The sequence below is a fragment of the Salmo salar genome, chromosome 04 (assembly GCF_965601325.2).
Source record: "Salmo salar chromosome 04, fSalSal1, whole genome shotgun sequence".
NCBI classification, from domain to species: Eukaryota; Metazoa; Chordata; class Actinopteri; order Salmoniformes; family Salmonidae; genus Salmo; species Salmo salar.
The window spans coordinates 27,971,246-27,985,633 of record NC_138294.1 but is presented as its reverse complement, the minus strand read 5'-3'; the positions used below and the strand labels follow the sequence as shown (position 1 = coordinate 27,985,633).

General features: G+C 43.6%; 1 protein-coding gene across 12 annotated transcripts in view; it reads left to right on the top strand.

Annotated features, from left to right (window-relative positions):
* The window catches only part of LOC106602561 (sorbin and SH3 domain-containing protein 2), a 93,540-nt gene that overhangs the window by 33,764 nt on the left and 45,388 nt on the right, over positions 1-14,388 (top strand). For 11 of the 12 annotated variants that reach the window (XM_082974226.1, XM_082974224.1, XM_082974223.1 and 8 more), the window contains exons 3-4: positions 12,260-12,315; positions 14,094-14,183. In XM_082974226.1, coding sequence (XP_082830352.1) covers positions 12,306-12,315; positions 14,094-14,183 — 100 coding nt within the window. In that variant the 5' untranslated portion in view covers positions 12,260-12,305. The remainder of the gene's footprint in view (positions 1-12,259; positions 12,316-14,093; positions 14,184-14,388) is intronic. The other variant, XM_082974227.1, reaches the window with a different exon arrangement.

The following is a 14,388-nucleotide window of genomic DNA, read 5'->3' as shown; positions in this document are numbered from 1 at the left end:
GTGATTTCTTCCTACAAGAGCACAAAACGTGTACATTTCTAGACATCTTTGAAAAGCGAGTCAGGTAAAATGCTTTTTTTGTCTTAAAGTGGCAGTGTTGTATTTTGAGACAGGCTTGAATAAGCTAAGTAGACAATGGGCAGAGGGTAGCATAATTTGTCTGATCCTCTGTAATTATGGTATGGGAATAATAATGCATTTTATTTTGTAAAGTGGTTTCTTGCATCAAGCAACACAGCAACATTTTCAGTCACCTCCTTGTCTGAATTTTTGTTTTTCACCTCCTTGTCTGACATTTTTGTTTTTCAAAAGTCTCAAGGAATATAGGTCCACATTGGCTGCTACTGTAGGCTGAATGAACAGCTATTTCCATGTTATGGGATGTGTTTTCTCGGGTAAACCTACATTATGATCATCCACAGTAGCCTACTTGACCACAGTCTGAAACTGTAACTTAAAGCTGGTACAGCCTCAGTGTACACAGTAAACAAGCACAGAAAGTTGCACCGAATTTTGAAATGTTCTCTGTGCCGAAGAAAATTTGAGGCAACATTGCTTCTAAGCAACATTGTAATAGCTCCACATTGCTCTCGGAGGAATCATCTTAGCCTGACAACTATCCGATCCATGCAATATATCCTCTACACCAAGGTTTCCAAAACTGTCTTGCCCCCCCTCGGACTAGGCACAGATTAAGCCTAGTCCAGGACAAAGAAATCATTCTTAATGGGATTTTGATGCACAGGCCTGGGCAAAGGCCGGCCCGGGGGCCGTTTGCAGCCCGCAACCTGATTCAATACGGCCTGCAGAATCATGCTCAGATCACATAATGAATTTGCCATAGTAAAGTGGTAAACTTCATAACAGAAAAATATTTAAATCACAGGCAGTTTGTCTCACTGTTGGAAGAGAGAGTTGGGTCATGCAGATCTCCCCTACCACACAAACGTCAGATGGCTGAGTTTGGGGAAGGTGCTTAAAAGGGTGTGGGACCTGAAGTCAGAGATTGCTGAGTTTTTACAAATGAAAGGAAAATATGTGGATTTCCCTCAACTGCAAGATAAAGAATGGTTGGCTGATTTTGCCTTCACTGTGGATATCATGGCCCTCATGAATAAACTGAATTCCAAACTACAAGGGAAGGGCCTTTTTGTACATCAGATGTACAGCCTTGTCAAAGCCTTCAAAGGAAAATTACTCATCCTGCCCGGCCAAGTAGAAGCCAACAATCTCACCCACCTTCCGACACTACTAGTCTGTTCCCTATCAGTAGACCAGCGGGAGAAGTATACATCACTGCTGCGTGCTTTGAACGGTGAGTTTTCTCTTCGTTGTGAGGATTTCAAAGTGTTGGAAAATGACACGCTGTAATGCTGACCTGCAACTTGAGCTTATCGAGCTTTACTCTGATGCAGTGATTTGGAGAACTATTCAAAACATTGTCTCTGACGAGGTTCTATGCATCTCTTAATGAACAAAACTTTCCAAAGATGTACTTTTTGGGTCAACCGACATTTTCAGGGATGAAATATAACAAGTCAAGGCATAGATCTCTTACTGACTCTCAACTCTCAGCAATCCTGCTCATAGCAACGTCCGAAACTATACCGGACTTCACTGCTCTAGTCAATGCCCATCAGAGACATCACTCCTCACACTGAGTAGTTGAAATGTAATGTTGAGCTCTCTCTCTTTCTTGTGTTTTTGTGCATACCCGTTAACAAGAGTTCTGTCCGTGGTGCTGAATGCACAGTGTACTTTTCCCTCTGTGTAGTTCATTGCGTGTTTAATAATGAAAATACCGACCAAAAGGAGAACATGGATGTGGTTTATTTCTGTGCATGTTAAAAAAGTAAAATAAGTAGCAAATCTGGATGTGATTTACAGTAGATATCTGTCAACACAGTCATACATATGTAATATGATTCTGGCCCGTGATGGCAAAAATATATTCTAATGTGGCCCTCCATGGAAAATAATTGCCCATGCCTGCCCTAGCACTACGCAGCTGATTCAAATAGTCAAAGCTTGATGATGAGTTGGTTATTTGAATCAGCTGTGTAGGACTAGGGCAACAAACTTAACATGCACCCAGGGGGACCCCAGGCCTATGGGCCGGTTTCGCTGGCACAGATTGTCTAGCCCTGGAAATTCCATTTGGAATGTGTTATTTTGTTTGTCCTGGACTAGGCTTAATCTGTGTCTCGGAAACCGGACCAAAACATTCAGGGTTATGGGTAAAAAGGGGTCCATTTGAAATTGGGTAGGAATCTGCAAAAGGTATGTTTTTTTCCCCAAGACCTACTAGCGTACATAGTCAAACGCACATCACCTGGGACGAAGACATCTTGTATAGGGAAATCCCCCCCACACTTGTTGACGTATGTGTGTGACTGCGTATGCCAATGCTCCCAAGGGGTGTGACGCATTGGACATCCGAGAAGCTCAGAGGGTTTTATTTTGAGAAGTTCCCAAAATGTCGCGGTGAGATACATTGTTTGTGGGGCATCAAAGATCAACAGTGTGCTGGAGTGTCTTCCTTTTGTCATGAGAAGTGCACAGGAGAACAGCGTGGGTGCTCGGTTGATTGTCGACGCAAAGAGAAGAGATTTCTATAGTGATGACCCAGCGAAATGCAACACTGAGGCTGAGCATATCTGTTCACTTGACGCAAAGTTAAGTGGTCACTGCAGTGGCAGAGAATGGCACGATTTGACCATGGTAGTCTCATTTTCTGAATGTATGTATCCATGCAATAAGGAGCTCTGGTGAGAGCATCAAGCAGTGATCCCACATCCTTCTCCCTCCCTCTTTTTATCCTCCCATCCGGCTTACTCGTTTCCTGTTCGATAAATGATTCCGTTGATGTGTGGCGACGTGCTCGTCTGGGGATTCATCAGGTGCTGGCAGCTAATGCCTCGTAAACAGCGCCGCCGCACTCGCCGATTAATCACAGCGGTATGCGCCAGGCCTCAATATTTACAGCCGCTGTCACAACCGTCCCCATGACCGTCTGATACGAAGACTGTGACTTGTTTTATAGGCATTAAAGCTTCAGACATTGGAATGGCACCATGCTGATTCTCTGGGTCAGAGGTAGGCTTGGCATAGTGTGGGACACTGCCCCCCAAAGGGGACTCAGTGGAATTGCAGGTGGATATGGGGCTCGGAGTGGAAAGACATTTTAGGTGTACCTGCGTATTCCCAGATTCCAATTGGACACAAGTTGTGAATTATAGTTACCTCAGTCAACTTGCTTTGTGAAATAAGGGTTAGACAAAAATAATGTCTTCCTATTGGACACAAGTTTCAAAAGTTTTTTTTTATAGCTGAAAAAGTTTGAATACCGTTCATTTACATTCGGAGAGGGAGAGGGAGAGAGAGGGAGAGAGATCCAGTGTCCCACCGTCCCACCATAACACTTCCCCTGTGGGCCGTGGTGGCCACAGCTGCTGTGTCGCCGCTGGTCTGTCCCCCGGAAACATGATCCTTTTAATCTGGCCCTGGTTTGGATGGCGACAAGCCACGACGCCGGTGTCGTGATTTACCCTAGTGTGTGTGTGGCCGTGCGTGTGTGTGTGGCCGTGTAAGATTTCTAAATGGACAGACAACTAGCCAATTTATAGCAGCATTTACCATCTAGTATCATTGGCACTCTATAGAAACCCATCACAGTGCTAGCCCCTTGGCTAACACCACCAACACTGGCTGTGTTGGCAAGACGTATGGCGTGTGTTTTTAAAAATAAATAGAGTCCTAAGTGCTTCTCTCGCACATTCTTTAAAATGGAGAGAAATTCATTTTCCAGTTCACTGTCCAAGCAGAGGTGGCCTTGGTTGTCGGATGGGCTTTATCGGCTGTCTGTGAGCTTGTTTATCTGTTAGCGTTCTAAAAGGACCAAAATCGATAGGTTCTGTTTTTAGCCATTAAATGATTAATGAGAGTACCCTTTGTTTGAATCCATCCATGATGGTGCATTTTGGGGATTTCTGAGCTGCGGTGGTTTCAGCAGAGCAACTTTGCATCAGATATCGAAAATATATAAGTTTGTAGTCAACTGTCTAAAGCGTTTTCCACGAACAACCTAATCCTACTGTATACGTTAATTAGGGTACTTTGAGACACCTGAAAGTTAGTTGGAGGTTTTGCATATTAACACTCTTATATTTTCATGCTTATATTGAACTGTGAGAGTATTTACTGTCATTTCACGTCTTCCTTTGGATGTATAAGATCGTTCTATTTCCAGTCCCTTCCGTGTGACAAATGTGGTGTGTCACTAACTTGTAGACATGATGTGTGGAGGAGTCGTCACCCGGTGATGGCTCTTTCCCACATATCTCAAAAGTCATAAAAATGGCTTCCTCCCTGGGTGTCATGTGGGTTTGGTTACCTGATGACAACCATGTCAGAGGAGACGCTGTTTCTGTAGCTTTTAGTTAAACATCACTTGTGGGAGCAGCAAACAAATGGTGTGTGGACATAAACCGTTTTTCAAAAGTAACTTCCTCCCCTCATCTCCTCACCCTCTACGACGTTCTGAAAACAAAGGATAGGTGAAGGCAAGCAATGTGGAGGATGCCTGCTATTGTAAGTTGCTTTCACTTGTTCTGCTCTATAATGCCTGTGGAGATGTCCTCCTGGCTCCTGCCGTAACCAGAATGCAACACTTCCCCTGTCAGCCTGTCAGTCAGACAGGGTGTTGGTATAGTCATCATCTTCCTGCAGCAATATGTTCTCAACTTCCCGGGTCCATTTTCACCTGCTGTATTTTTAGCCACCTTTTGCCTATTTTCAACGCTGCATAGAGGCTAAGTGGTTTGCCATGTACTGCACTGGCTGCCAGGAAAGGATTGTGGGTAATGGGCATTTCCATGTAAAGGACCCTTGAGAACCAATATGTGAAGTTCATAGGAGCATGTCAAAGTGGGTGTCAAATGAAAGCTACGAGTGAATATTTTTGAGAAATTAATGCATATATATATATATATATATATGTATATACACACACTTTTCAACCATTTTCCATCCTAAAAATGAGGAATAAGCAAAGGCTTTGATTTCTAGTCAAACAGACGGAAAAGGGGTCTTAGATAACATCTACCAGAAAAAGTATATCAAAGGGATTCGAATCACAATAATGCGGAAGTAAAGACCTCTGCCAACTACACTGAACAAAAATATACAGGCAATATGTCAAGTGTTATAAACACAACGTGTCAATATAAACGCAACATGTCATGATCTCAAATTTTGTGCACAAATGTGTTTACATCCCTGTTAGTGAGCATTTCTCCTTTGCCAAAACAATCCATCCACCTGACAGGTGTGGCATATCAAGAAGCTAATTAAACAGCATGATCATTACACAGGTGCACCTTGTGCTGGGGGCAATAAAAGGCCACTCTAAAATGTGCAGTTTTGTCACAACACAATGCCACAGATGTCTCAAGTTTTGAGGGATCGTGCAATTGGCATTCTGACTGCAGGAATGTCTGCCAGAGAATTGAATGTTCAATTCTCTACCATAAGCCACCTCTAAAGTTGTTTTGGAGAATTTGGCAGTACGTCCAACCGGCCTCACAACCGCAGTCCGAGTGTATGGCGTTGTGTGGACGGGCGGTTTGCTGATGTTCACCACGTTGACAGTGCCCCATGGTGGGGTTATGGTATGGGCAGGCACAACCAAATGTGGTCTCGTTTTGAGAGCGGAGCTCATTACAACATTAGCCAGTGTGTAGAATAATACCCAAATATGCAAAAGAAGGAAAATTCATAATTATGCATTTCTGTACAGATCAGGGACCCATGATGTAATTCCGTTACCAAATGTAAATCCACTTCACTTACTGTAGTTCAATAACCAAAAGAGATGTTTTCAAAGTCAAGGTGTCATGTCATAGCTGACACCCCATTCTTTCTGCTGACATCTTTGAGTCTTATTTCAGAGCAGATATATATATATATATATATATATATATATGAGTTTTTGGAAAACATGGTCACACGGAGAGGGAGATTTTTTACAAATATAAGTGTCTGGCTGTCATACATAATGGTTCATTAGTATTACATATAGGTCATATACACTGCTCCAAAAAATAAAGGGAACACTAAAATAACACATCCTAGATCTGAATGAATGAAATAATCTTATTAAATACTTTTTTCTTTACATAGTTGAATGTGCTGACAACAAAATCACACAAAAATAATCAATGGAAATCCAATTTATCAACCCATGGAGGTCTGATCCAACTTTGATGTAATGTCCTTTAAAACAAGTCAAAATGAGGCTCAGTAGTGTGTGCCTGTATGACCTCCCTACAACGCCTGGGCATGCTCCTGATGAGGTGGCGGATGGTCTCCTGAGGGATCTCCTCCCAGACCTGGACTAAAGCATCCGCCAACTCCTGGACAGTCTGTGGTGCAAAGTGGCGTTGGTGGATGTAGCGAGACATGATGTCCCAGATGTGCTCAATTGGATTCAGGTCTGGGGAACGGGCGGGCCAGTCCATAGCATCAATGCCTTCCTCTTGCAGGAACTGCTGACACTCCAGCCACATGAGGTCTAGCATTGTCTTGCATTAGGAGGAACCCAGGGCCAACCGCACCAGCATATGGTCTCACAAGGGGTCTGAGGATCTCATCTCGGTACCTAATGGCAGTCAGGCTACCTCTGGCGAGCACATGGAGGGCTGTGCGGCCCCCCAAAGAAATGCCACCCCACACCATGACTGACCCACCGCCAAACCGGTCATGCTCGAGGATGTTGCAGGCAGCAGAACGTTCTGCACAGCGTCTCCAGACTCTGTCACGTCTGTCACATGTGCTCAGTGTGAACCTGCTTTCATCTGTGAAGAGCACAGGGCGCCAGTGGCGAATTTGCCAATCTTGGTGTTCTATGGGCAAATGCCAAACGTCCTGCACGGTGTTGGGCTGTAAGCACAACCCCCACCTGTGGACGTCGGGCCCTCCATACCACCCGCATGGAGTCTGTTTCTGACCGTTTGAGCAGACACATGCACATTTGTGGCCTGCTGGAGGTCATTTTGCAGGGCTCTGGCAGTGCTCCTCCTGCTACTCCTTGCACAAAGGCGGAGGTAGCGGTCCTGCTGCTGGGTTGTTGCCCTCCTACGGCCTCCTCCACGTCTCCTGATGTACTGGCCTGTCTCCTGGTAACGCCTCCATGCTCTGGACACTACGCTGACAGACACAGCAAACCTTCTTGCCACAGCTCGCATTGATGTGCCATCCTGGATGAACTGCACTACCTGAGCCACTTGTGTGGGTTGTACACTCCGTCTCATGCTACCAGTAGAGTGAAAGCACCGCCAGCATTCAAAAGTGACCAAAACATCAGCCAGGAAGCATATGAACTGAGAAGTGGTCTGTGGTCACCACCTGCAGAACCACTCCTTTATTGGGGGTGTCTTGCTAATTGCCTATAATTTCCACCTGTTGTCTATTCCATTTGCACAACAGCATGTGAAATTTATTGTCAATCAGTGTTGCTTCCTAAGTGGACAGTTTGATTTCACAGAAGTGTGATTGACTTGGAGTTACATTGTGTTGTTTAAGTGTTCCCTTTATTTTTTTGAGCAGTATATTTTGTTTCCAAATTTTGCATCTGCACAGTTCTTCCAGTAAATGTACTTTTGTGTGAATGTTCAGTGGAAATTGTTCAAATTAGTCCTTGTGCATAGAGTTTTATATGATTTTGTTCAACTTTGTTTTTTTTTGGCACACATTTAAAAGTGAAAAATCTGAGTCAAAGCGTAATTCCGTTATCATGTAATTGCCCTAATATTTAAATGTTGGCTATTTCTGTAAAGCTGTCAGCATGGAGAAGAGTGTGCGTGTGACCCCAACTATTACTCGAGTCAACACACAAGGCAATATCACCATTTACTTCAAAAGGAGTTTGTTTTCAACGTACCCCTATAAGCATGCTAATAAGAGGACAATTATCAGCATTTGGGCGGAAACCTTTACTGAGCCTCTCAGCTTTCAAACTGATGGAAAGGACCAGCATGCAGACCTGGGTTACAATACTGTAATACTGATGAGAAGGACCAGGATGCAGACCTAGGTTACAATACTGTGATACTGATGGAAAGGACCAGGATGCAGACCTAGGTTACAATACTGTGATACTGATGGAAAGGACCAGGATGCAGACCTAGGTTACAATACTGTGATACTGATGGAAAGGACCAGGATGCAGACCTACACTAGGTTACAATACTGTCATACTGATGAAAAGGACCAGCATGCAGATCTAGTTTAAAATACTCTAATACTAATGAAAAGGACCAGCATGCAGACCTAGGTTACAATACTATGGGAAATCTTTCAAATAATTTGTGCTTGGACATTTGCTCTAGCCTGACTGGAGTGCCAAATGGATGAGGTTTGCCATTGTGGCTATATTCTATCGGTACATAAAGATTTTTCTGTAATTTAGCTTGGGGAGGAAAAAACACTTTGTTTTGATCGGCCAACCTTTGAGTGCACTAAATTGTTCCGTGGAGGCTTTCCTCGTGCCAATTCTGTGCCCTCCGCCTAGTAACATCTCTCTGTGGCTAACCTAATCATCTGTGTCACGACTGCTAACTTGTGTATTCGTAAACAAAACGTTTTCAAGGCTTGTGATTTAAGATGTTACTGTGCATTGCTTTTTGTTTAGCTTCTTTGTGGACCATGCTTTACTGTAAATGGTTGGCTATAAATAATGGTGTGATGGTGTTTCATAGTACAGTGTTTTTCAACTCCGGTTTAGGGGTGCCCTCCAGGTTGCACATTTTAGTTCTAACCCAGCACTAACACGTTCTCATTTAAACTAATAGTGGGTCTGGGTGAATAGTTAAGTAGCTGAATTAGGTGTTTGTCATAAGGCATATACAAATTCTATTCTTCTAGAATCAATTGGTGTACAGGCCTATTATTATGAGTCGAGGTTCACATCACTTGAAATGGCCATTGAATAGCAGAACATTGTACAGATTGTGCCTTCTCAAACATGGGGACATGCGCTTGAACCCATCTTGGAATGATAATCTCTGAACACATGCGAGTGTCATTATCAGGATGCACGCCCGTGTGTTGCAGCCATCTACACGTATGATCCCCGCCACAGACCCCGTGAGCTGACACTAGCTGGATCTGTCACGCCCAAAGCCTCAGTAATGAAATGCATACGCACATATGCATGCACATACTGTGCCTTCAGAAAGTATTCATACCCCTTGACTTATTCCACATTTTGTTACAACCTGAAAAAAAAAAAAAACATTTCACAGCCGTCTACCCACAATATCCCATAATGACGAAGTGAAAACATGTTTTTCAAAAACCAAAAAAATCTCAAATTTATTGAAAATGAATTACATAAATCTAATTTACATAAGTTTTCATACCCCTGAGTCAATACTTTGTAGAAGCACCTTTGGCAGCGATTACAGCTGTGAATCTTTCTGGGTAAGTCTCTAAGAGCTTTCCACACCTGGATTGTACGATATTAGCCCATTTTATTTGTTATTTAAAAAAATTCTTCAAGCTCTGTCAAGTTGATTATCGATCATTGCTAGACAACCGTTTTCAAGTCTTGACATAGATTTTCAAGCCAATTTATTTTATTTTATTTTTTAAGTCAAAATTGTAACTACTGAATTTCAAGCACAGGAACATTCATTGTTGTTTTGGTATGCAACTCCAGTATAGATTTGGCCTTGTGTTTTAGGTTATTGTCCTGCTGAAAGGGGAATTTGTCTCCGTGTCTGTTCGAAAGCAGGCCGAACCAGGTATTCCTCTAGGATTTTGCCTCTGCTTATAGCTGTATTACTTTTATTTTTATCTTTAAACTCCCTAGTCCTTTCTGATAACAAGCATACCCATAACGTGATGCAGCCACCACCATGCTTGAAAATATGAAAAGTGGTGCTCAGTGATGTGTTGTGATGGATTTGCCCCAAACATAACGCTTTGTATTCAAGGCAAACAACAACAAAAAAAGCCACATTTTTTGCAGTATTACAAGTGCCTTGTTGCAAACAAGATGCATGTTTCGGAATATTTTTATTCTGTACAGGCTTTTTTACTTTTTATTTTTACTCCTGAACTTATTTAGGCTTGCAATAACAAAGGGGTTGAATACTTATTCACTCAAGACATTTCAGCTTTTAATTTTTTTATTAATTTCTAAATTCCACTTTGACATTATGGGGTGTTGTAAAGGTGTGTGAATACTTTCTGAAGGCTCTGTACATACACACACACACACACACACACGCATAAAAACACGTACACACATACTCATACGTACACGCACACCGACTGTCACCATAGTCGGGTAAGGCCTGAACTTTCCAACAGGGCCTTTTTTCCATGTCAATCATGGACAAGGGTATTTTCAGAGCCGATTTATCATGTAGGCCATGTCCCTACAGTATTAAGGAATTCCATTTGGTGTTGTTACAACCTGGCTCAAGATTGTTTGTTGCAATGGGAAACCACACATTGAGTAAAGGAATAACAAAAACAAATTTATTCCATAAATAAAGTAAACACTCCCAACTTTTGGAAGAGGAGTCGCAAAGAGCCTACCTCGCCCTCCCCTCCCCTGGTCCCTCCTTCCCCCCAACCACAATGGGGGAGATGTTCCGACCAGATCAGATTCAGCGTGATGGTCAGCAGTTCTACTCCGACTGGCTCCGTCTCTACAGCAACCCTGTGTCTCATCAGCTTCCACCCGTCTCCCCAAACCTGGCAGAATCCCTACTGTGGGAGGAAGGCTGCCGATCTCACCTGGAATCTCTTGCTACTACCACTGCACCCGTTGGAAGACAAGCGCATTCCTCACGGCCATACCGGGATGGGTTCAACCAGCCCTGCGTGGGTACCTCTGGGTATAGGCACTTTAAGCCACAGACTGTAGCTGGCTCACAGGTAAGATCGTCATCAAATCTCAGTGGACCAGGTTGTCCCCTCCCGTCCGCAGCAGATGTACTGGGATGTGACTCAAGGACAGGGTCATCATCCTCAGGTGGACCTCCAGACCTCCATCGGATACATCTAAGACCTGATCTATAATGCTGCTATTGTCACCCTCTTCCTGGAGTTCTAATTACCTGCCCCTGCCTACCTATTGTATAGCCTGGTGGTCCCAGCTGTGGTTGTGCGGTCAGTAAATTAGGTGTCACCTGCCAAAACCACGAAACAACCAAAGGTATGCATGGAGAGAGGAATCTCTTGCTGAATGGGGAAACAGTGGCTTTATGCCACAGCTGTTCTTTTACAGGTGTGCCCCATCAGCACTGACGACCCTCCCAGCTCCGCTCACCTCTCCTACTCTGCCCACCAATCTCCAGCAGGAAGTAAGCACAGCAAAACCCAGTAGACAGAGCAGGGAAGGGCCGTCAGTGTATGTTTGGTACGTGTACATACAGTACAGTTAAGTAGCTGTACTGTGGGCCTGTACCATTTATCAGTCCCTTATCAGGGTGTTATTCCAGTATGACAGCATGGACATTGAGTGTCTCCTGTCTATATGTTCCTCAAAGGGAATATCTGTCATACAAAGGTGATATTTTGCTCCATCTGCCAGGGATTTTCTGCGGAAGATACCTACCCTATTGTTGTAAGTTGGAAATGGCCTCATTGGAAACAAAGCTAGCCTTACTTTTAGTCAGCAGCGAGGCAGGGCGTGTCAGATCTGAGGTACACCAATTGATTTTCATCAGCTCAATGCTCCACAAGTGAACCAGTTTGTTTCTGCCCGTCCCTCTGAAAAATGTGAAAAGATACTGCTTCCCTAGCTACGGTATGACTGTGTGGACTGGTGTCCTGCCAAGCAGTAATCAACTTGATTCAGAAGTCAAGACAAACACAAAGAACCAAGATTTAATGTTCATTTTAGGCTACAAGACTTATTGAGCCTGGCCTAAAACTGGGGCAATGTTAATTCTGCTGCCATAACGCCAATGGAAGGAATGAATGTTGGAACTATTTGAGGAAATGATGTCTATTTTTAGAACCGCTCCTCTTTTTGTAATCACAATGTCCCCCTTAAAGACTTTAGTTTTTGAGTAGATTCTCAAGTTATTCACAATGTCCATTTCACAAATACACATTGTCAGTTTACATGGCATGTCAAACTGAATTGCACCAAGTAATGTGATAGAGAAGTAGGATTTCTGTTTCTCTGAGGGCTTTACAGTGGGAAATCATCTAACCTCTATCTCTGATTCCTTTATTCCAGGAAATTGTACCCAGCTACGGTAGAACTGTTAGGAGAGCTCTTCAACATGAACACAGGTATGTGATATGCCTCTTTAAACACTACGCAACACATGCGCGTGCGCACACACACACACACACACACACACACACACACACACACACACACACACACACACACTAGGATGTTGAACTCAAGGCATTGCGCTATGGCTGATGATCCATATTCATGTATTTTTTTTTTTTTTTACATTTGCCAGCTGTTGAATATTGCTTGCCGCCGGAGTTGCATAGCTAAGCAAGTCTTAACATTTTAATTCATCGTTTTTTTTATTTCAACCAACTCATTTGATTTGACGATTCAGATTGAAGTAAGTTCGCAACAGGACCTCCTCTTGTTTCAGAAAATAACAGATCTGTTTGAAGGCTTTTAGAGCTGTTAGAGTATGGACACCTTGTTAGCATTTGCCAAGCATTTAGAAAAGTTTTGAATGAATGACGGGCGATTCCAGTCTTGATCAATTCAACATTATATAGCAAGGGGAGTACACTTTCTTCCTGGAGAGCTACTCTCCTGCAGGGTTTCGCTCCAACCCTGCTGTAACAAACCCAACCAATCAGCTGCTCACAGGACCTTGTGTTACAACAGGGTTGAAGCAAAAGCCCCCCCCCCCAAAGTTATAATAGATGGCCTACCCTGCTCTATAATGTAGAAGCATAGAGGCATTACACATATTGCATTGCTTTATGGTCTAGTTATACACTCACGTAATTCCTATCATTCATACATCGGCCTCCAAAGCTCCATCTTAAACTTGGCCCGCATCCCAAAATGTATTGAGTATTTCACTACAGTAGCTATGATGACGAATCATTCACTTAGTGTTATTACACTCCCACGCCCTGTTAGTCTGCCAATGAAAGTCTTGATTTGTTCCTGCTATGGTAATTGTTTACAGCACAAGATCTATCGAGGTGCCAATAGCCTCCGCACAATCTAGAATGCTCTTATCAAGTCCACCAGGCATATGCTCTCATTAAGTTTCCATGACATTGCAATCAGAGTTTAGCTCCAGCTTTGGTAAATGTTTACATCACGGGTTCTTGAGTCACTGAACATTCCACAGTGTTTGCCTACGGAACATTGCCTTGTTGTGGGGATTTCTTTTTGATTCCCTTACCTTCGTAATGGCAGGGTGTGCTGAAACGTTTTGCATGCGGAGGGATTCTGTGACCTCTTGGAGAAATAAACAGCGTTTCATTACTCCCACGTCGATGACCAAGCAAGCGTGAACGTTAATCTGCGCTGAGGTCACAGTTCATTTGAAGTAGGAAGGGGGACTTTTAATCGCTGTGTGTTTACTGCATGCCTGAATCAACCAGAATGTAAACAAACACAAAATCGATTAAGATAGGTTTTTGCCGACGATTGTTCTCGAGTCTTGTTTATAGTTTTGGTTATATTCGGTATTGACAACCTAAGAGAGTGGACACAAACAGACAAACGTCCCGGTTTTAAAGGTAGAGTCAACGATATGACATCAGTGGGTAACTTCCTAATGACAGACGAACCACAACATAGCAGAAAGTTGCCCCACTGGGTATGACTGTATCATATTGCTGAGTCCACATTGCTGGGGTAACTATAGGTTACTATGATGTTGGTCAGTACAGTTGACTCCCTCCATCCATCTTGATATGAGCTGTCATCCTCCTCCTTTCCCCATCTGCTTATGAGAATGGGAGCCATTGTAATGCATGTGCTTTGCCTCTTTCCTGGGGGCTTTGGCGTGTGTGCGTGCGTGTGTGTGTGTGTGCTGCTTCTGCTGCCGTGGCTGCTGGCTGTGCTTTCCCAGATAGTGGAGGACGCGCTCGCAGCAGCGCTGCCTTGCTACTCACCCTCTCCCACATGAAGCGGGTCCAGAGCGTCCCCAATCTGGCTACAGGTACAGGTACACACACACACACACACCAACAAAACACAACCCTCATGCCTAACACACATACACAGGCCTGTACAGACTACTGTATCATTGAGTCACACTGATGTTGAAGGGGGTAAGTGAAGGCCATGCTAACAAAGTCGAGCAATGGAACTTTTGACTCTACGCAAATAAGACGTGCGGTGAGTTCGGAAAGTATTCAGCCCCC